This window comes from Nannobrachium achirus, assembly GCF_963921795.1.
Source record: "Nannobrachium achirus genome assembly, chromosome: 14".
Classification (NCBI taxonomy): domain Eukaryota; kingdom Metazoa; phylum Chordata; class Actinopteri; order Myctophiformes; family Myctophidae; genus Nannobrachium; species Nannobrachium achirus.
In genome coordinates this window covers 44,532,229-44,556,623 of record NC_137821.1, presented here as the reverse complement: position 1 = coordinate 44,556,623, position 24,395 = coordinate 44,532,229, and the positions used below count along the sequence as shown (strand labels likewise).

The window sequence follows — 24,395 nt, the reverse complement described above, 5'->3', positions numbered from 1 at the left end:
CTCCATACCCACACAAAAAAGTTCAAAGTTTCTACAAGAAAAGTTTACCAAAACGGTAAGACCCAGCAAGAAAACAATGGCTACATCAGAGCCTCGTAGCAACCGCCCGGCCTCTCAGGCCTCTCTATACCAAAACAAGCCAACACAAACACATCAACAACACAGCAACACCTCCCAGATGAAAGCATTGACAAATCAACACTCAAAGTGTTATAAAAGTTTCAACATAAACTTACCTCAGTGTGATGAGGAGAGCGTTGGTGTAACACACACACACAGAGAGAGACAGATAAGTCCAGTGCGGTTTAGTGTCAGTAGATCAGTAATCCTATAGTTTCATTCGTGTAGTTTTCTTTTTCTGTTTGTGAGCGGGTTTCATGCCCTCACCGCGGCACAGCAAGCGCCCGACGGCTAGCCATGGTTCGCCGGTCGCCTCTGATTCTGGTTCCCGTCGCGAACCAGCCCGATCCCTGGACGCGGGCGAGGGGCTAGAGCGCCTCCATCGAACCCCGGTCCTGGTCAGATCACCATGGATGCCTTTCTAATCGCCAATTTGCCCCGTCCGGAGACGGATACGGAGTACGAGACGGATGAGGCGGCGCCGCCGTCCCAACAACACACACCGCGGGCAGACATGGCTCCACTGCCCGCACTCCTCACGCCGGAATCGGTGGCTTGCGTGAGGCCACGCGAAGAACGCTCTGCCATGCCCATGTCGCCGAGAGATAACATCGAGACGCTCTCCCAGTCCCAGAGTGAGATGTATGTATTATCCATATCATTGATCCATTCAAAAACAGCAGATGGCAGTCAGTGCAAGTTCACAGCGCATCACTTTGTAGCCTACTTTCCTGACTAACTAACTTTCGCTAAATTATTCACTCGATCAAATGATGTGTACTGTACAGGTCCGTGTCCGATGCAGATGATGTCATCGGCAGCACTGATGATTGTCAGAGCAGTATAATCAGAGAGTGGTGTCACCGCGGGGTCAGAAACAGCGCTGGTCACGTGGTTCATTGTCACTTTACACCTCATAGACTTCAATGCATTTTGTAAACTTCCGGTTGGCCGTTTATCACTATACGCCAATAGATGTGTGCGTAGAAGACCTGGCCCCATGAAGTGAACGGGAGTGACGCAACTCTCCATTCTAGGGCTCTGATGATTGTGAGTGGCACCCCCGGAGAGCAACACGCAACCGCAAAGACGACCCTTTCTATGCGCGTAAGTTGTGCACATGCAGCACACATTGCGCGCGCGTGCACACACACACACACACACACACACACACACACACACACACACACACACACACACACACACACACACACACACACACACACACACACACACACACACACACACACACACACACACAGTATATTCTGTATAATGTATTTATTTATTTAGATGAGTAACTAATCGCTCTGGGTCTACTAAATGCCTAAAACATTTCCCATGTCAATATGTTCAAAATAAAACAGCATAATGGCAAATATAAATGTATTTTTCTGTTCAAGTTATTCTAGTCAAGGTATTGATGTTTTGTCATTACCCATAACAGTAAAATACATATTCCCATTTTCACCATGCAGTACCCCTGCATACCCATAGTACACATACACCCACAGCAAACCTTTATGTATCTCATATAGCATTGATGCTTTTCACACACACACACACACACACACACACACACACACACACACACACACACACACACACACACACACACACACACACACACACACACACACACACACACACACACACACACACACACACACACACACATGGAAACAGAACTTTTCATTCAATTTGAGGAGTAAATAATGTATTTTATTTTGGTATGCGTTTTCAGAAGCTGATCAAGGAAGTGCTTCTCTGTCAGGCACTGGGACACAGAGACCTTCAAGCAAAGGAACAGGCAAAGGTAAGATAAAAATAATGATATTTTTTTTATATATATATATATATATATATATATATATATATATATATATATGTGTGTATATATATATATATATATATATATATATATATATATATGTGTGTGTGTGTGTGTGTGTGTGTGTGTGTGTGTGTGTGTATATATATATATATATATATATATATATGTGTGTGTGTGTGTGTGTGTGTGTGTATATAGGAGCTCCTGAGCTTCACCGAAGCCATTGTCGAAGCCTGGTGCACCCCGCGACCCACCCAACCCCTCTGGCCCGATCCTCGGAGTGTGAGGAGGTCAGCCCATGTCCCTGAGAAGATACCGCCCAGACCACGAAGGAGAAACCCTACAAGGGTCTGCTACATCTGCAGCAAAATACATAAGAAAAGGAGTGAGACCTCATTCTACTGCCCTCTGTGTCTTGTGCCTTTGCACAGGAGGCTTTGTTTCGAACGGTACCACGCAGAGATTGACTATGAGCATGCAAGCGGTGCTCGACGTCGACGATAGACAGACACATTTTGATGACATGAGTGTAGACATACTGTGTAGCGATTTGTGTGATTTTAGGGCAAAATCTGTAGGAGTAGTGTCCAAAAATGTGTTTTGAAAAATCGGCCTGAAGGTGGCGCTAAATGGGACATATCCATGTTGATGAGATGAGTGTAGACATACTGTGTACCGATTTGCGTGATTTGAGGGCAAATATTGTAGGAGCAGTGTCCAAAAATGTGTTTTGCAAGAATCGGCCTCATGGTGGCGCTAGAAGAGGGGCATGTGAGAATTGATGGGTGGAGGTTGTAGGTTGGCAGGCAAGGAGTGTGTGTGCGAAATTTGGCATGGATCGGGGCAACGGTTGCGGAGATACGATGTGACGTGCAAAAGTGTGACGTGTGACGGACGGACAGACAATGTGCCCATTACACTGTAAGAAAATATTGTTTTTGTTTCAAATCATAAAGTAAGCATCTGATGTAATAAATAAAGAGCTGTGAGTAAAAAAAAATGAGTTGTTTGCTTGAAAAGAGACCATTCACAAAAACTTCTTTTTCTCCAGTTGTTATTCTGAGAGGGCTTGGTTTTGGTGAAACAAGGGTTTTCAAATGGCTATAACTAAAGAAGTGTACATGATAAAAACATAGTTTTTTTTTCTGTGGAAACTAGAAGTTATCCTCTTTCATCTGGGCCATGGCATGACATAGTCATCATTAGACAGAATTAAAAAAAAAAATGGTAAACATGGTAAAAAATCAAGAAATGCTTGGCAACCTAGCTTGATAGTTCACTTTTAATGGTGGCAGTCAATGAGTTAAAAGTATGATCACAGATCCGCCATTTTTTAACACTCTAGAGACAGTACTTCCCTTTGGGACCGGATATGGATGTATGTGAACCGGAAACAGGGGGCGAGACAACACTTGCATTGGGGATGCAACTCCAACGCATTACTTCCTTGTTTACGCTAGTAGCTGTAGTGTAGACATGGTCGCATGGACTATCACGGAGGACTGTTGTTTTCGAAAGCAGATCACGGCATGCTCGCAGAACGTGCGCGATCCGTGAACCGCCATGCACGATGGAGGCGCACGCGCCCAAGTTAAGAGGTAAGGACATCGTGGCAGAAAACAACTTTAATAGCAGTAAATGAGGTCTTATTACTTAACTTAAGGCCTGGAGGTGTGGCCAATGCTGTTTGGTGAAAAAGATCTGGTACTTAAGACGAGCAAAATCAAACACACGCACACGTGACTCCCGCAGGACATTCAGTTTCGGAAAACTCACTGATTAGAAATTCCTTTGAAGTTCACATAGGCTTCAAAGCAGCTACTTTATTAGGTCATTTCTGTGTAACATTTTAAGAGGCGTTTGGCTCATTTTACATAAGTTCATGCCGAGAACTTAGCATGATGCGATGGGGGAAAAAACATTAGGCCTACTTAGAGTTCATGGATGAATCACTGGTCTTTGCTGTATTCATAGGAATATATTATGTAATGCAAATAATGTTGGTCTTAGCGGCTGTCTACGTTGTAGCTTATATAGTTGTTCTCAACCTTTTTAGGCCGTGACCCCCCAGAACAATCATATCTGAACTAGAGACCCCCCCAACCCCATCAACTGACAAGCACTTGGAATTAGTAGCGTTGAGTCATTACATTTAGCTTGACTCTGTTCTGGAGATGCAAATTGTGAAAATAGCTATCTACACTACAGTACATGCTATGTGAGCCATTATGAGCACGTAGATTGTCTATTTATTTATTTATTATTATTTATTTGTTTTAAATACTTTTTTGGGGTCTTTTTCTGCCATTATTGATAGTATTTAGTGGAGACAGACATGAAACAAGGAGAGAGAGACGGGGACTGACACCCGGCAAAGGTCGTCGGGATTGGGATTCAAACCCTCAACGCGATGTCAGGATTTAGCCTATATATATGGTACTGTATGCACCTGGACCGCTAGGCCAGCGGTCGGCAGAATCGTCTATTTTCAAAATGTTTATGGTAGGTAAATACAGTAAGTAAGTCTCTCCCCCTAAGATACGTATGTGTCAAAGGAGAACTTGAGAGAATAGTAGTTTCCATTGAAAAGATTGAAAATAACTTCATAATGGGTTAGGGTTTCTAACCCAGAAAATAATAATAATAATAATAGTTTGGAAGTTGCGGATGAGGATGGATGCGGATCTATAAATTGGATAATATAATTAATGCATTGGATAATGGGCGGATAATTAATTTGCGCGGGTGGATTTGGATGACATCAAAAGCCTATCCGCGCATCACTAAAATAAACTATTTACAAGCTCACAGTGCATGTAGAGATAGAGGAGATTTGAGAGTCCTTATAAAAAAGATGTATCCAAAATAAGGTATTTGATGCAAAATGAGTTGCTACACTACCAACAAGTAATAGACTCGAAGAGTCGACTCAAATTGAAGAATCGCCACCCCGTGGCTGAACAGCCACACTACACATAGAAATAAAATATCACATTTCAAGGGGGCACGGCTAAGAATTTGGAGGCGTGTTTGACAGAGGTAGCTCTAGGTGGCGCGAGGTCTCTACTGCCGTCATTTTAGAGTTGGCGACCTAAATTTCTGTAACCCACTGTACTTGACATTTAACCACCCCTATTCTGGGGAGAATGTTCAGCAAAAATAGCAGATCTACAAGCTCGCGCTTGTTAGATTGGTTATTTTTAACAAGGAGTTTTGGTGGTCTGTCTCACTAAGTATAGAGCAGGGGTCTTCAACATGGGGTTCGGGACCCCTAGGGGGTCCTCAGAGTTACTATAGGAGGGCCGCCAAATAGTGATAGGATCATGTTTTTTACATTAACCATGTGAACCCTAGCGTCCCTATTCTGAGTGGAACATTAGCCAAAAACAGCAGATCTACAACCTTACAACGCCTCGCGCTGCGAGGCGTTGTAAGCTTGTAGATCGGCTATTTTTGGCAAAGAGGTTTGTAGAAGGAAAAGAAGAGCAGACTAAAGTATTTGACAGTTCAAGTGGTTAAATGTCTGAAAATACACATTAGCCTACTCCTTGAACATGATGACAGTGCTGTCTATAAGCTGTCTAAGAAGTCTATAAACATTTTTAATCTGCAACACAGTTTTATAAAATATGTAGTGGGGGTCCCCGATTCATCTCTCTCTCAGCTAAGTATAAAGGAGTCCTTGGCCTGAACATGTTGAAAACCCCTGGTATAGAGGGTTTAAGTGGTTAAACTGAAGTGATATTGATCAGTTCTAAATCATGATCAAAGTGCTGTATATACTGTGGCACCCACCAAAGCTCTACCTTACAGATTATTCTAACACAGCCCTGTTGTTGGCTCAGCACCCAAAGGTTGGCCCAGAGGTGGGGTGTTTCGTTAAATCTAACATTTCACACAAAAAAATGCTGACCTCCACTGAACCATTAAATTGCTGTTGAAACAAATCCCGTCCCCAAACACTTCTTAAAACTAAGCTATCACATATTAAAAAGGCCATGGCCTTTAAAATGTTGCATATTTGAAGACCGTCCCGCTGCCTTATTGCTCGAATCCATCTCTGACACTTCCTTGGCAGGAGACGCAAAGTGATGACTCATGATTGCGACGCGTGATAAATGAACTCGTTCAAATTTCAATGCCCCCGAATCATGGTCATGATAAAAGAGCCATCTGCTCCAAGATAATGTGTGAGAGTGAGGCGCAGCGTGGGGGGGCACGTCTTCGTGGGAAACCGTTTGGATAACATGTGACAACCTGACATCTTTCAGCAGCACACGTGGGAACGTCTAGTCGTGACTGGGCGGGAAGACGTGAGGGGGTGTGATGACGAACAGTACAAATCACACTTTAAGTCATCCTAATCTAGTATTAGATTTTTGACTCATGACTCAGCAAGTGATGACACAATATGACTGAATTGGAAGACGCTGGCTAATAAACTGGTCAGAATAGCCGATGAAAACGGCATGAACCTACAGACACCTGAAGTGGCGGAAGTGCTGCGGTTAATGGAAGTTACGTCATGCGTTGCAGTCCGTTTACATAAAGATTGTAGCTCTTAACTCGCTCTTAATAGGTGTCCTTTGTCAGAATCCATGTTTTTGTTTGGATATTGTTTTTTACGAGCGCAACCGTGCATGGGTCGGGAGAAGTAGAACAGTTTTTTTCACCAGCGGGGAATATGAAAAAACAATAACACCCGGTGAAATTCTCCCGGCGGAAGTAGCACCGTTTCATGCCGTTTCAGCCTATGGTCTTGACCAGGCTTTTCTCTTCGCAGATGAGTAAGCCTGGCTACGCGAGGCTATAAAGAACGAAGGTAGGCTAGACGTTGTGTAGTCGTGACTGGGCGGAAATACATAAGGAGGTGCGACATGATCTGCCAGCTTGGGACGAAATAAAGGACGTAGAACTGTAAAAATCACACTTTAAATCAGTGGTCTTCAACAAGGGGTCCGGGACCTCAGAGTTACTACAGGGGGGGCCACCAAATCCTGTGTGATAGGATAATTGCGACTGTCAGATCGCAGTTACTGTCAAAACCTCCACCGGCTGTCAGTCAGTCTGTCTGTCAGTCAGTCTGTCAGTCTGTCCGTTTTGCCCTTCTCATATCTCCGCCACCGTTGCCCCTATCCATGCCAATTGCCAAACTTTGCACACACACTCCTCGGCACCCAAACCACAACCTCCTCCATTTCTCACATGGCCCTCTTCTAGCGCCACCATGAGGCAGATTCTTGCAAAACACATTTTTGGACACCATTCCTACAGATTTTGCCCTAAAATCACGCAAAGCGGTACCCGGTATCTCTGAAGTCATGTCATCAACATGGATCTGTCCCATTTCCCATATTCCCTCCTGATTGGCTACCATTGCCTTCTAAAGTTTGTGTATGTGACCTGACGGTCGCTTATCTCCCGATTAGGGAGTCTTACTGGTTCTTTTCAATTAAAAACTTGAACCCTCGCATCCCTAATCTGAGGAGAAAGTTAGCCAAAAATAGGAGATCTACAAGCTCTCAAGGCCTCGCACTGCGAGGCCTTGAGAGCTTGTATATCAGCTATGTTCAGCAAATTGGTTTGGTGTAGAGGTATAAAGAGAGCAGACCGAGTAAAGAGTGAAAGGTCAGGTTTACTAAGTATCGACGATTTAAGCGGCTAAATGTCTGAAACACAAATCCAACAAAGACAACATAGATTTGACAGTGATGTCAAACAAGTCGATGAAAATCTGCATAACGCATTCATACGATATGTAGAGGGGGTCCCTGCTTCATCTCTCTCTCAGTTAAGGGGTCCTTGGCCTGACAACGTTGAAGACCCCTGCTTTAAATGATTCTAATCTAGTATTAGATTTGGGACAATGATTCAGCAAGTGATGACATATGACGGAATTAGAAGACACTTCCTAATAAATTGTTGCTATGAAGAATGAAAGTACGATCTTCAGCACACATGGGATCGTAGTCGTGACTGAGCGGGAAGACATGAGGGGGTGTGACATCTGCCTGCACGATGACGAAGAGTAAAAATCACACTTTAAATGATTCCAATCTAGTATTAGATTTTTGACAATGACTCAGCAAGCGATGACATAATATGACTGAATTAGAAGTCACTGGCTAATAAATTGTTGCCATCTATGGGGAAATTGTCTTTCATAATTGACTTTCTTGACTTCGCCTACTGTACATTAACTGATGTACCGCTGTGTTCTTATGCAATGCTATTCTCAATTATAGGAGAACCAGAAAGACTGCAAAACGCAGTACATTAAATATTCCAACTCCAGTAACCACCACAGAACACCCGCAGGATCTTTTGAATCACCAGTTGAGGAGTTACACGTTATTTAAACAACTCCTGTGATTGCCTGTACTGCCGTGTAGCGCATTAAATACATTTTTAGAGACACAGAAGTATTTGTCTTGATTATCGAAGGTCGAATCTCTCGGCCTTCATGAGTTTTGGTGTATAAATAATTAGTGCGTGAACAACGGATATACAACGTGGTGCAATATCAATTATGCAAGGGGTAAATGGATGGCGAGGCGGTCATTGTTGAGAAATAGACCTCGGCACAATCCCGAAGCGAAGTGGAGGGATTTAATGACCCTGAAGGGATTTATTTCTAAACTGTCAATTATCCCTCTTAATACATGGCTACTTAATGAATTAATACATTGACCCAAAACTAACAACAACACAAAGTATTTCATTGTTTACAAGTAATGCAGGTATTCCGTTAATTTATAACCAGGTTCCATTAATTTATACCAGGGCCGCCCGTCCAGCGCAACACGGTTCGCCTCGGAGAACAACAAGAAGCAAATAGAATTAATTTTCGGTTACTGCATTGTCTATTTCTCAGTTCAAATCTTTTCAAAAACATTCTTGAGAGCTATGCATAGCTGTAAATGACAATTGTGTGTTTGTTTACATGGCTGCCATGCCAAGGATACAGCATACTGTAAAATAGAGCATCGCAGCAAACTTAAAAAATGTACTTAAGTACAGTACTTGAGTCCATGCACTTAGTTACTTTACACCACAGCATCCAACAGACAAGAGGCCATCTTCCGAACGTATGAATCAGCCAGGGCCCCCCGACCCCTACCGGAACGTAGAGGGCATTACTGTTCATTACAATTCACCAGGGCGGAAGTGGCTCAGGGGTAGAACGGCCGCTTGGGAACCGGAAGGTTCCCAGTTAGATCCCGGGCTCCCCCAGAGTTCGTGTCCAAGTGTCCTTGAGCAAGACGCTGAACCCAGGGCTAATTGCTCCCGAAGAGCAGGTTTGGTGCATGGCCTTGCATTTGGTTTCCTCCGCCATCGGTGTGTGAATGGGTGAACGTAATGCACAATCGTTGTAAAGCGAAAGCGCCTTGGATAAAGATGCTATATAAATGCACCATTTACAGTCATTATGGCAATAAGGTGGGCCGAGAGTGGCCGCTGAGGTGTGTGGGAGTGCATGCATGCATGCTTGTGTGTGTGTGTGTATTAGGGATGGGACAATATGCGATATTATCATATATCGTGAATGATGTAAAAACACTCACGATAATCGTATTGTGGAGATTTAATTTATCGTGATATCGTCCTCCGTCATGCACTGGGGATCAATTCACCTTTTATTTGCCGAACTGCATATTCGGTACCACTTAAAACCTCTATAATTGGTAAAAGGTACTTCTTTTGTCACAATCATCGTGATATGAAATTTTCATATCGTCCCATCCCTAGTGTGTGTGTGTGTGTGTGTGTGTGTGTGTGTGTGTGTGTGTGTGTGTGTGTGTGTGTGTGTGTGTGTGTGTGTGTGTTGCCTGTCATGGAGATTTCTGCCTTTGGGCATCATCTCGGCAGAGTAAACACAGCATCTTCAGCAGCACACATTCACACACACAGCACAGCGCTCGCTGCTATAGTCCAAAAGCATCTTCTGAAATTCCGCAGCAAAAAAAGCTGAGTCTGATCAAAGGGACTTAGCTCAGAAAAAAAAAATGCTTCTCCAGCTTCTCGGTTCGGATGGGGCAGAGGGAGAATAAGGCTGACGGGCTTTCTTTTGCCCTTCAATTTATTCATAAGGAAGGGGCCTCTGTTGTGGATGAATGCATTATCTCTCTACTCCAACTCAGTTTGTTATCTCAGGTCAGTGTCGTCCTCCACTCGGTGCGTAACCCCTTCATTTGCTACTGTAGGCTATTTAAGGTCATCTTTATTCGTGTTCGTGGCTGGACCCTGCAGCGTCCCCGCTCTTAGTTGGGTCGAATACGATACCTCCGTGACCGCGGAGAGCGATGGTCTGTTTCTCAGGGTTTTGTCAACTATGAAGTTTTTTTTTTCTTTTTATAATTTTTATCCCACGATTTTGCAACCCATTTTTCACCCAGTGCCAATTGCCTATGTAATCCTGGGCTCTGCTCTCCCTCTGCCGCGCCTGGGAAGACAACGGACTGACCTCATGCTTCCTTCAATGCATGAGTAGTCCAAGTTGTTTCTTTTCACCTGACAGGGGGGATTTCCCCGGGACAGAAGTAGCGCGTGGAAGGAACATGTTATTCCAAACAGTTCCTTTCCCTTCCATCAGGCGCCCCGGCTGGCCAGGGGGAGGCATTATTGAGACCAGGATTACTGCATGTTTTTGTGAGGGTATCAACCCGTCAACTATGAAGGTTAAATAACAAATTGTGCTCCCAGGCCCCTCGTTAAAATGCGGGGCAAAATGTTTGACAGCCGCTGAAAGTTTGTGCCTCATTCACTTACTATACACTATACTATAACGGGAAAAAAATACCCTGCAACAATTTGCTTTAAGTAGCATGTGAGGGGTCAAACTATTTTTTTTTTTTTATTATTATGAATCCATTTAAAGTATTTGTTTTGCATGAAAAACATTCCTTGGGCTAAAAACGGCCCGACAAAACTATGGTTTAGTGATGAGTCATCACTTTTCACAGTTTTTTTGGGGTCCGTTTTTAGCCCAAGGAATGTTTTTCATGCAAAACAAATGCTTGCAATTGTTTCAGAATAATTAAAAACCCACAGTTTGACCCCTCACATGCTACTTTACTTAAAGCAGATTTTTTTGGGGGTATTTGTTTTCCTTTATAGTATAGTGTATACAGTAAGTGAATGAGAAACAAACCTAGCATCCGTATTCTGAGAACTTTGGCCAAAAATAGCCGATCTACAAGCTCACAACGCCTCGCGCTGCGGCAAAGAGGTTTGGTGAAGAGGGGAACTAAGGGACTAAGTACAGAGTGAAAGGTCAAGTTTATTAAGTATCGATGGTTCAAGTGGGTTCAATATCTGAAAACACAAATTCACATGAATCCAAAATACAATGATGATTGCGCTGTCAAGCGATGAAACCATAATGGAATCAATGAAAAGGTTGTGGGGGGTCCCTGCTTCATCTCTCTCTCAACTAAGGGGTCCTTGGGCTGAAAGACCCCTGTTGTAGAATGTATATCGGCTATTTTGGGGCGAGGGCATTAATGTGTAGAGGGTATAAAAGGAGGAGGCCTACTAGCCTATACAGACCACTGGGGGACTGGCGGTCAATGAAGCATAAAGGGTGCCTTAACAACATGGTAACCTGGAGAGCAATGGTCTTGGCTGGGCTTCGGATTCTTTTGTTGGCGTGATGGATCGTCCTGTCTCGTGGCCAACAATGAGCAAAGTGTTTTTTCCTGTCCCGAGTTCAAGATGTCAATTATGGATCAGCCTATGGAGAAGGAACCCGGCATTAAATTCCCTCTCTCTCTCTCTCGCTCTCTCTCTCTCTGTCTCTGCTGCTTAAATGAATGAACGAAAAGCCTCGCAGATCACCCCGAGATCGAATGCAGTGGATCCATGACAGATTAGCTCCAGTGTACTATAGTATACGTTCTAATGAATTGCCACACTAATGTTTTCACAAACCACACTGGCTGCTACCGCAGGCAGGGATGCGCTGGGTCCCTAATTCACCCCGGGAAAAGGGAGTTGGAGAGGCCCTCGTTGCCAGATTTGTTCGCCTTCCGGACGCACAGTGAGGCCCCAAATACTAACCGATGAAAGGTTGCAGTGATTTTAGGTCTCATCGTTTTTCTGGTATAAAGAGAGTCTAATGATGTTGTATGTAGACCAGGGGTTTTCAAAGTGGGTGACGGGGCACCCTGGGGTGCCACGAAGGCAGTCCAGGGGTGCCGCGAGATAATTTAATAATATTTGGAATTTATTTGGACACTTGAAAAAATATTTAGTATCATTTTAAACTTGAAGTACAAAGTTGTTTTCAGTCAGTTCTAACCAAAATGGCCATTATCTCAACGTTTTCCTCACAACATAATCACTAAAATATCGTCATTGTCGGGCAGAAACCTCATACTGTATCTCCAAGTTACAAATGTGTACGTCTTTTGGTAAAGTAAAACCCTGCTTCATCATACAAGACTGTCGCACAAAACTAGTGAAAACAGACGATCTACAAGCACACAACGCCTCGCGATGTGTGCTTGTAGATCTGCTGTTTTCACTAGTACATTTTATAGATGATAAATACAAAACGAACGGTTTTGGACATACAAGGTTTCCACCCAACAATGAGGATATGCTATAAATATAAGGTGCTGGGAGTGAAAATTATAATGTAGGGGTGCCTCGGATTAAAACAATATTTATGGGGTGCCCTGAGACAAAAAAGTTTGGGAACCCCTGATGTAGAACATCCAGGAGTAGTCAAGGAAGCTAGGGAGTAGTGGGCCAGTATTCAGATGATAGACAAGCCAGTGAGGCCAATACAATGTGATGGCTCTGTGGGCTGCTGCTACTCAGCGCTATAGAGAGAGATCACTATAGAGAGAGATCTCTCTCTATAGTGCTGCTGCTACTCAAAGATTGGCCATTTCAGATCATGAGAGACAAGCCAGAGGGCCAATTACATGAGTTATATTTACTTCGTGGGCCGGCCATTTTTTTTTATGGCCGGCCCGGGAATGGACCGGCCGTTCGGGAGTTGTCCCGCTTTTCCCAATGGCCAGCACGTCCCAGCAGGTGTGCGCAGCATACAGTGGTTTGGTCAATAGGCCTATACACCTTCACTCCAATAGCCAGGCACCGATTCCGTGGGTGCCTTGGAGCTTGAACACCCACACGGAGAAGTTATTTGTCATTCAACAGATTTCAAGCATCCATCGACAGAGACAGAGACATGATATCCCAATGCCTTCACCTATACTAGTGGAAAACAAAACAAACACAACAATAAAACAGCTCACAGCATAATCTCAACACGTCTGACAGTCAGACAGACACTGGTGCATGCACCAGATAAAGCCAATGTCACGTTTAACAGTAACATGGCTGCAGAGCCCTCTGGTGGCGGAAGACATTTTTACACATCCACTGGCTCTCTATGCTCTTTTCACTTGCTTATGCACAGAGGGCTTGCTGCTGCACTCCTAGTCCATTCTGAGTGCTAGAGTGACATCTAGTGGCTGATGGAGCTCCCTGCAGTGCTGCTGTCACTTGCATGCATGTCACTTGTCCTGCACATTAAACAAGGCCAGAGAGGGGTGTTGCACCAAATTCTGGGCCCTGGGTACAAGGATTCACTGCGGGCCCCCCATGAATGTTCTTCATAGGGGGGGGGGGGGGGGGGGTTAAGGACCCCCAAAATGATATGTATTTGGCCAAGGACCCCCATCTCAAAATATTTAGTTCCAGGGACTCCCCCAGAAGCAAAATTTGAGTTACAAATGTTCAAAGTTTTGCACACATTTTCACAACTTATCTGCTATTTTTCAATAACCCAAGTATAAAATAATTAAGGCCCCTCCACCTTGAGCCCTAGTAACTCAGTCCCACTCCCCCCCCCCCCCCTCGTGACGCCCCTGAGGCTCTGGGGTGTCACTCCTCTCTCAATCTGGCAAGCCATCGTCAAAGAAAAGGGAACACCCACTTCCTCTCCCTCTTCCTTTGCTATAGCTACAGACTATGTCTCGAGAGAATGCTCCTTTCTCAGTTCTGTTTGCAGCGTGGGAGGCTTTTGAAGGGTTGATTAATAGGTACTGTATTTTCTCTATGCAGTTCAAAAACTGTCACGATTGCACACATTATCACATGATGCAATGTAGCCTTCTGTACACACACACAGACACAAACACAAAAATACATATTTGCATGCCTGACAACAAGCAATTTCTCCTTCACGCACTCACGCGCACGCACACGCGCACACACAGAGCAAAACAGCAGGTTTTCCTCCATTTTCATCACAATGTGCTGTCAGTGCCGACTTACCTGTAGGCTGTTCAGAATTGAGCGAAAAGAAATAACAGTTTGCTATCTTTGTGTCAGCATGGGGGCAGACAAACATTAGCTCACTCCGAAAACAAGCACACACCAGGTGGTGTTGTTGTCTCCTCCCCAGATAGAATAAACTATTAGATTTCTAGAAAGGAGGAGGGGGGACAACTATGTCCCAAATAGCAAACAAGCAACACCTGTGTGTGCAGTGGAGTGGAGCTGAGCCCTGGCACTTGAAGGGAAATAAGAGTGCCAGATGATATTGTGCAGAGTCGCCCCTTCTTTGAAGTGTGTGTGTTTTTGTTAAGAGCTAGGGGATCGAGAGGGGAAATGAGTGTGGTGGAATGGAAATAACGGAGTACCAGATGACAGTAATAACATAATTTCACAGTGACGTTGAGAATGTGGGGCCTTTGTAATCATTGTGCGGAAGGAATAATAATTGTGACATTTGTCGTAATGACAAAAAACGAGAGGGACGAATTAAAAATGACAGAAGGGAGAATGAAATCGTTATATACTCAAATGAAAACCGGGAGGTAGGAGGATAAATTTAAGTGCAAGATAATGACAGTTCTGTCACCAGCAGAGAGACAAAACAAACAAAAGCAGCAGCAATGAATAATTACGTTGAAAATGACGGCTTTGATTGTGTATTCAAAGCCGATATGGGGCATGTGGGGAAAAAACCCAAACAATGATGGAGAGAAATCTGTCAACTGGTTGGAGAAAACAGGACTTTAAAAAATAAAGCCCGAGCGAGAGACATACATTAAATAGATACATCGACACAATTCTCGTCGTAAAATAAACAACAAAATATATGCATAGAACCACTTACTGAGGTTACAGTCTATCCTGATACAATCTGGTCGGGGGGAGAGAGAGCGAGATGGTGAGATCAAACAAAAAGAAAAGGAGAGAGAGATAGAGAGAAAAAGAAAAAAAGAGAAAAAGCATATATTTTTTAACATCCTTCAAGGTACATTCTGCAGACATCTTAAAGCATCACTCAGGGGCCACCATCCGGGGACAGGCTTCGAGTCAGGATCACCCTTTGCATTTTCATTTCCGCATACTTTCAATCCCATCCCTCCCTCCCTCAACCATCCCAGACCCAACGCGCGGGCAGAAGGCGAGTTCGACTCGATCCAGTAAACCCACACACACAACTTCATAATACGGTGGGCTGGCGGAACCCTTTTCAACGAGAGCACTCCTGTTTCGAATTGTATATTAAAAGTAGATTCATTAAATTCACCGGCGTTGCCGGAGGAGGAGTGTGGATCCACGTATAATTACGTCTAGCGATACCTATGATTATTGAGACGCGGTGATTATTAACCGAGGCAATAACAATACGTTACAGAACAATACGTTCCTCCGCGAATGTAATTAGGCCGTTCCGAAACTAGCCCATTATTCACCTCCGCGGTGCAATATCATTCATCACGTCGCCAAAGAGTTAGCAATTACCGCCACGAGGCTGGTACGCCCCGCGGTGTGTGACGCCGAAGCGACAGGGTTTTTCTGCACCTGGCCGTATCAGTACAAGAGCAGGTGCACTCACGGTCTGATGTCAGTGCTGCTGTTGTACGCTTAGCTCTGGCCTTTTTGGTCAGAAGAACTTTGGAAACGCATGTACTGTACACTCGCCTTCTGCAGCTCTTTGGGTGTGAGAGAAACCATATCGACAAGCATAAGAAAGGGTGATCATGCAACGCCCTGGCCACATCACGCCTTGTGCACACAAGCCACGGGAAATAAGTCAACCCACTATTATTATTAGCCTCGTCTGCAGGAGCACACACAGCTTGAGTCAGTGGTGGACATGTAACAAAGTGCATTTACTGGAGTACAAAACATACTTTTTTTTGTACAGTTTGATTGATTGATTGATTGATTGATTGATTTAATACTTTACTAGCAGTTTGCATAGGAAATGCACAAGACAGTACACTTCAGATACAAGGTCTACGAATAGGATTTAAACCTAAGAAAGCAATGTGGCTTGTTTACATTGGAGTCAATTTCTTTGAGAAATAGAGAAACTTTATGTCTACATTTCAAAGATTGTACTTGGGGACTCTACATTTCTAGAAAGGGAAAACAATTGAATTAACCAATTTATGCCTCATTTCAAATAGTGAAAATAGCAGATCTACAAGCTCATGACACGCTGTGATGAGACACTATTTGCGTTTGTAGATGTTGTTTTACTTAACATTTTGTTTTTGCATACATTTCTACATGTCAATACAGCAATGCACTGATTAAAAATAAATCGACTTGTAATTTGTATTTTGGAACATGAAGTTTTTTTCTTTTTTTTTTTTTTTTTAATGTAGCCAACATTTGATTACTTAAAGTAAGCTACAAATCTGACTGAGAACGTATATAGTAGTCAATAAATAGTAAGTAGTAAGAGTAATATCTGACCAGGAGTATATCTGTATGCTTTGACTCAAGTACTGGGGTCGAGTACTTTGCCCACCACTGTCAAGCTGTTACTACAATGTCCTATAATACTATAGTATGACCAGGGTATATTGCAATTCTACCCTCTTGTGGCTGCTCTTTGCATGTGCACGTGGGCTGTGTGGTCGGGGCGTGGTCTCGAGCTGTCAACCGCTACAGAATAGTGGACACAAACAGCCAGGGACCAGCCTCACTGGAAGGACGCTGGAATAATGTCTGTGGTATGTGGGCCAATACAAAGAATTAGAACCAACTAGTGTTGATTTAGGCAGACTTGGAGGCTATAAAGCATAGGGTGCCACCCCATGGTGGTAGAAACTGAGTTGTCCCCAGCTCACATGAAGGTGTTTGTTGAGTGTCTTTCAACCATAGAAAAGATTATATAAATGTACGGACGGTGTCGCGCCATTGGTTTGTACGGACCGTAAATGGAGCCTGTTTTTCAGCGATTGCAAATTCACATCTTTCGATATCCGCTCCAGAATTTAACACGGACTCAATCAAATGAATGCTATTGGCTGGAGGGTGGATCGTCATCACTCTGTGGAACCAGTAGAAAGCCTAGAAACATAGCCTGGTTTATCATTAGTTTTAAAACGAATGTGACCATAATAATTTACTAACTACATTATCACGATGATTTGAATATATTCATATATTTACACTAGCGATTGAAAACCTAATGTGTTTATGTAAAGGTTTACTAAGATAATAAAATAAAAAGTGTCGCCAAAACCTCAGATACTGTAGATAGAGATGCAAATGTTTTGACGCCAGTAGAAGGTGAAATAGTGACATCTGCTGGGCCATTAACAGGAACAGCAGATTCCACGAGAACCGGAAAGTGGCTTCATTTCCCCAACGAAGGAAGCTATACCTTGCTTTCAACGCGAGAAAGAAAATAAAAGTTTGGACCAAACACCTTTGTGTAAGGTGAAAACGTCGAGCGTCATTTAAAACAACGTTGCGCTGGAAGTGTCGCACAGGTTCGCCGCGCTAATTGCTTATCGAACACGTTATCATCCCTATCTATCGCTAATAAACATAATTACGGCTGAAGCGGTTCAATTACGAGCCCTCCTCAGCATTGATTAATTACCAGGCTTGTGTAATTGTCTCTCAACGAGGCTTAAGGCTCATTGCGAGAGAGGAAGTCTCGACTTGATACCAAGGATACCAACGCCAGACTCCCGGGACGTGTTGTTCACTTCTAGCCCCGTTAATTAATTCCCCGCGAACGCGAGCTATGAATAGAAACTTCTGCTGCATGCGAGCTGTGACTCGTCACCAGTGTCTGTGTGTGTGTGTGTGTGTGTGTGTGTGTGTGTGTGTGTGTGTGTGTGTGTGCGTGCATGGCACACACGAGGTGTCGTTGGAAATTAAACTGAGTAAAAAGGGGACGAGAGGAGAGGAGGGGGCTTTTCGTATGAAACCGAAGAAACGCAAACTAATCTAAGGGCATTAGCGCTATATGGATTAACGTTTTAGCCTCGTTAGCCGAGACGAATTATGCGTCTGAGCCGAGTGATCGTTTGGAGCCGGGTCGAGGGCCCTCTGTACGTGTGTGTGTGTGTGTGTGTGTGTGTGTGTGTGTGTGTGTGTGTGTGTGTGTGTGTGTGTGTGTGTGTGCGTGTGCGTGGCTTGGGGACAACACTGTGAGCTGCATGTGAGCCGGTCACTCTGGCTGTTTGATCCGAGGGCCGCAGACATACAGGCCATTGAAGGGGTGAAAAGTTCCATCATCTGAGCCTTGGCCAGGTGGGAGGGGGAGAGAGGGAGAGAGAGAGAAAGAGAGAGAGATACAGACGGCAGTACAGAGAGAGAGAGAGAGAGAGAGAGAGAGAGAGAGAGAGAGAGAGAGAGAGAGACAGAGAGACAGAGAGAAGGATAGAAAGGAACAGGAAGTCGACCTTCTTTCCCCGACCACACCGCTTCCTGTCTCTGTAGTTGCCCCATGGAGCTCCCGTATCCCAGGGTGCACCTCTGCTCTGATCCCTAGCTTTCCACTGCCTTGATTGCTAAATCCTAACATTTAAAGCAGTAGCTCAACTCCAAAAAGACATTTGTTTCTATTGATTACTCACGACTTGAGTTCAATAATATGTTTATGTATTTGTCACATTCCTAAGACAAAAATGTCATTATAGTCAATTTACCCCGATTCCAACGGAATCAATGGAGGTACATTTATCAAACAAATTAATGTCTTAGGAATGCGACAAAAAAAAAAGATATTACTGAACCGAAGTCTCCATGGCATGAGCAATCAATTAGAAAAAATAAAATAAAAAGCCATTTTGGGGTACAAAGCTATGCATAAACCTAACCCTAACCTCACAAAACACTGTCCTTAACCCTAACCTTAACCCCACAGAAATGATGACCTCAAAACCCTGGCTGCCTGGGTGAAGCACCTGGGAAAGAAGAGGTTCACCCAGCTTTCCGCACGGGTGCCTCCATCCTTCCATCCCTCTAAAGATGATGGGAACGAACCTGAAAGGTGCCCTGGAGCCTGAAGGGCATGTCCCTCTGCCACGACGAGGGCCAATACGTATGACTTTGAGATGGTAATAAATCAAGATAGTTATTTATAACGTTAGGCTACATGAAAATACTCCTTTCATGTGTCTACTTACTGGCTGAAGAGGGGGGAAAAAGATTCCATTTCCCGTCATATGAAAAACATTCATCTTACAAGATGTCTCCTTGTAATGATCCATTGACCTTTCCTACCCAGGTATTGAAGGAAGAAAAAAAAAGCTCCACAATTTTGCTGTCTGATAACTTGACAAGCTAAATAATGGTTCTAAATAACACTGTGACCTTCATTTCAAACTGATCTCTGGCTCCCCCTACCGGTGGTACCACATACCTTGCCTTTTTATCATTGCTTAAAAAAAGAAAAATAAGAACATTTTGAATTGTGAAGCCAGGTTTCTACTCAGTTGCGCACCACCAGTGCAGTGTTCGAAAATCCGATCTACAAGCTCAAAATGGGTCGCTTTGCCACGCATTGTGAGCCGGTAGATCTGCACACAACTGTGTCACACAACCAGTGTTAATTTTGACATTAGATCTGCTATTTTCAGAGCACAACACCGAGCGCAAAACTGACTTGTCTTACTGGACCCGTTCTCCTCACTAACAATTTAGTCTAGTTTGCATTTCTTGACAAAATATTAAATATATTTAGTCTTAGTTTAAGTCATCAGTTTTTATTTAGTTTTTGTCTGTGGAAAAAAGGTAGTAGACGGACATTCTTCGCCATAGTTTTAGTCAACAAAATGAACACTGCACTCAACTCAGTATAAATAAATGAGGCTGTTAGTGAGAACGAGGAGCGAGGGCACCACCATGTGGCGACAAGAGACAGCTACAGAGACAGGGCCATAACAGCTGCCAGAGGCTCAGAGTTTGGGTAGAGACAGGGTTAGAGATGGAGCTTTCTTTGATTTATGGGAGGATGAAAGGTTTAGTCATGGGGGGCACGAGAGAGAGAAAGAGAGAGAGAGAGAGGGGGATGAATCAATGTTTGGTTCCGGGACCGCCCCGTACGAGCCACTGCTCCACTTAGAATCCAAAACCGAGGGACACATTGACATTTCGAGTTAATTTTTTTGTTGTCGCGTTTAATCTTTTTTTCTTCTCTCCAGTAGTACTTTTGTCACACAGCGTGTAGCATTGTGAGAGGGTTGTTTTTGGGGGGACGAGGGTTACTTTATGTATCACCTCGTTGTCAAACAACGTCAGCAGCATTGGCATAACCCAGTGGTTGTCAAAGTGGATTCCAGGGACTCTGTGGGTTCCTTCAGGGCGGTCTAAATTGACCCATACCAGTCTGTAACTGACAGTGTACAAATGGAACCCTAACGGGTCTATTTGGTTCCATTTGTACACTGTCAGAGTTAAGATCTTTTGAAATATATAAGTTTGAGAAACACTGGCATAATTCATAAATGATGTGGCTACTCAGAGATAACAGCTGGCCATGATAACCCAAAGTCCTCAACGAGGAAGCCATAAACGCGCAAGAATCTTTTTATCCCCATGATGTGACAAAAGCACACCTGAGGTCACGCGGCACTCTAATTCTACCAATGAGGGCGGTGATTCTGCCAATGCTTTTCAATGGGAATGGAGGAGTTTTTCTGCCATTTGCCAACACATTGAAATGCATTGGCAAAACGGGCACTCATATACTGTAGGTAGAATAAAAGTGTGGCGTGTGCGAGAAATAAAAACGACAACAAAAGAAATCAAAAAGCCAATGTTAAGTCCCTTCAATGTAATGGGCGAGGGGGCTGTGACACATGGTCTATGCTGGACTACAGGGAGTTAGGGCCTATTCATACTCCAATTTTAGAGCCAAATTTATTTCGGTTCGGCTCTGTCCAAACTACGGATGTAATTCAGAGGTGCGGGAGGGAGGGTGGGTAACGTCATTAATTCGGCTGTTCGGTGCCACCAAGATTTTGTGACTCCCCGAACCGAACCGAAATAAATTCGGCTGTAAAAGTGGAGTATGAATGACCCTTATGGGACATGATGGCCACATTGGGTGGCGTTGGGAGCATGGGGATGAAGCAGAGGGGAGGGAGGACAGAGACAGGGATGGTTTGGAGGAGGAGGATGGGACGTCCTACCCAGGTTGACGGTGAGCTTGACGCGGCCGCCGTCCAGCTCCAGGCGCAGGGTGTCGGCGGACTCCTTGGAGGTGGTGGCCATGAGCAGGCCGTAGGCGCGCTGCGACATGAAGCGCAGCGCCACGTCCTCCGCCTCCGTGTGCATGGTCACCGGCATCAGGATCTTCAGGTACATGCTGCCGTCGTAGCTCAGCACCGTGGCCTCTGGAAGGGACAATATGTAACGATTTAGTCATTTAGAACAGGGGTCTTCAACGTTTTCAGGCCAAGGACCCCTTAGTTGAGAGAGAGTTGAAGCAGGGACCCCCACAACTTTTTCATAGATTCCATATAGTTTCATCGTTTGACAGCACAATCATTAGTGTATTTTGGATTCATGTCAATTTTGACCTTTCACTCTGTACTTATTCTGCTCTTTTCCCCTTCTACACCAAACCTCTTGCGGAAAATAGCCGATCAATGCCTCACAGAGTGAGGTGTTGTGAGCTTGTAGATCTGCTATTTTTGACTAAAGTTCTCAGAATAGGGATGTTAGGGTTCAAGTGATTAATATAGAAAAGGAGAAAAAAAGTTTCTATCACATAAAGATTTGAAGGACCCCCTGTAGTAACTCTGAGGACCCCCTGTTGAAGACTCCTGACTTAGGGCATTTAGAAAACTGGTTCTCAAAGTGGGTCCTTGAAGGAGTTCCATAGGAAGTGGACCCTTATGGGTAACTCAGAGAGTGTACAAATGGAATGAAATGGTCCATTTGGTTCCACTTGTACACTGAGTACACTGACTCTGAGTAAAATTAACATTGATTTTACAATATAAATTGTGGTCTCAGAGATAGAAATGCCATTAAATGGGCGTCCATAGCCTAATGCATTTCAAACTGGGGGTCCTTAAAATAGTTGAAAATCACTGCTAGAGCCGTAAAATATCTTCTGTCATGGGGGTCCCTGGCATATCTTTTCAAATGGGGGCCCGCGGGATAATACGTTTGGTGATCCATGACATGACAAGGTTTGAGAACCACTGCTTTAGAACCCTGGTTCCCAAACAGTGAGTCGGGACCCATTGATGTGCGGACACATTTTTAATGGGTCCCTTCATTTTTTGTTTCATACATTTTTTATTTTATTTTAATTATTATCATTTACAAGCATTTTCAAATAACATTCCCAAAAAAGCAACATTTTCCATGAATTAAATACAAATTCTATATATTTTGCCATTATTTTCATGAAGAAATGAAAGAAAAATCTAAGAAATTCCATGAAATAGAAAACAAATGTTTCAGAAGTAGTGAAAATAGCTGATCTACAAGCTCACAAGCTTGTGAGCTTACAAGTAGATCATCTATTTTCACTTGTTTGGGTCCCGGGCAAACGTCTAATTTCTCTTTTGGGTCTTGTGCTAAAAAGTTTGGGAAGCAGAGATTTAAATTGACACTCTTGATCCAGATTGATTTACAGTTAAGCAAGGACAAGTACAAGGTAATACATCAAATTCATCTAAATGGTAATCAAAGGTCATAGGTATAAGCCAAGAAACTAACAGTCTAACAGTAGAATGTCCAAAAGATCTATAATCTGTGTTGTGCCCAGATACACCCAAACATACTGTGCACGGACACAAGATGAACAGTGGCACGTATGGGAGACTTACATGAGTAAAAGTAGAGGCATTTCTCTAGTGGCACATTGAAAATGTACTTAAAGTACCAAAACTAAAGGTACTTTGATGTAGAATCTCCCATTTAAACTCAATATGAACATGAACATTCATCCAAACAGAGCCCATGGCTGTGTCCGAAATGCGGAACACGTTCCCTACTCCCTAACCCTAAATGAGGGATCCAGATGTAGTGTACTACAGTAGTGAACAAATCAGCGCATTTCGGACACTACCCCGTCGCCATCTGGTTGCGTCATCGCTGTCGCACAGTTAAAACACTCTAGCGCTGGCTTTTGGAGCAATAAATAATGCGTGATTCCTAAACCCACCTAATAGCCGATCTACAAGCTCTCAACAGGGGGCGAAGCGACACGTTGTGAGCTTGTACATCAACTCCCCAATGTGGATTGGAAATAACATACCAACATGTTGCGTTGTTATTATGAGAAATAGGCCAAATATAATTATGTTTTTATTCATCACAATTCAATAAAATAATGTTAAAAAATGTATAGGCCTATATATATTTTTTAAATTGTATTCATTCATTGGTGAATCAATGAATGAATAATGTTTATGCCACATTCATTTGTCTCACATGCAGACATACACCCATGTTTGTGATAAAATAGGTTATTCTTGCTAATTTAAATAACATTATTTTATCATGATTATTATCAGCTGTGGAAGGTTGGGAAGAAAAGATCGAAAAACAAAAGCCTCCAGCGTCTATTCTCGTATGTTCTCTTCATAAACAACTTTAGAGCTGTTTTAATCATTAAATGATGAAAAGCAAATTTTGTTCTCTGGTGACAATGCTGTGGACAGTTGTTTTCTTTAGCCGGTGGTTCTGCTACGCAGGGGCGGTGACGTTTCAATATTCAAATGGGTGCTCGTTTTTGACCCCGCCCCCCCCCCCCTCCCCCCCCGCCCCCGCCCCCGCCCCCGCCCGCCTGCCTGCCTGCTCGGCCAGCCGCTTAGACAAAATGATAATAATGACCATTGCTATGTTTGGCCACTAGAGGGCACTGAAAACCCACAACGCTAATATGTTCCCCATTTTCAGCAGTTTTGTGACACTTTGGTATCATGCCAATAAAGCTCCTTTGAATTTAATTGAAAACCAATGAAACAGAGCAGCCTGAATTAAAAATGCAGACAGGCCTATACTTGAGTAACTGTAAATGTACAAACGTATTGGTATCAAAATATCCCATTTCATGTCAGCAAAAGAAAAGGCATTTTTTTTCCCATCATTGAGTACTTTATTTACAGTTTGCCAATAGTACAGTGGTACGATAACGATGTCATAAAATGAATGCACTGTAGGAATTTTTTATGACACACGAGCAATCATGACT

The 24,395-nt window shown here is 43.6% G+C and overlaps 1 protein-coding gene across 1 annotated transcript in view; it reads right to left on the bottom strand.

Moving 5' to 3' along the window:
- The window catches only part of nrxn2b (neurexin 2b), a gene marked incomplete at its 3' end in the record, with an annotated part of 1,346,377 nt that overhangs the window by 720,462 nt on the left and 601,520 nt on the right, over window positions 1-24,395 (bottom strand). The window contains exons 9-10 of the mRNA XM_080741211.1: window positions 21,373-21,576; window positions 15,093-15,119 (exon numbers count right to left, since the gene is read on the bottom strand). Coding sequence (XP_080597337.1) covers window positions 15,093-15,119; window positions 21,373-21,576 — 231 coding nt within the window. The remainder of the gene's footprint in view (window positions 1-15,092; window positions 15,120-21,372; window positions 21,577-24,395) is intronic.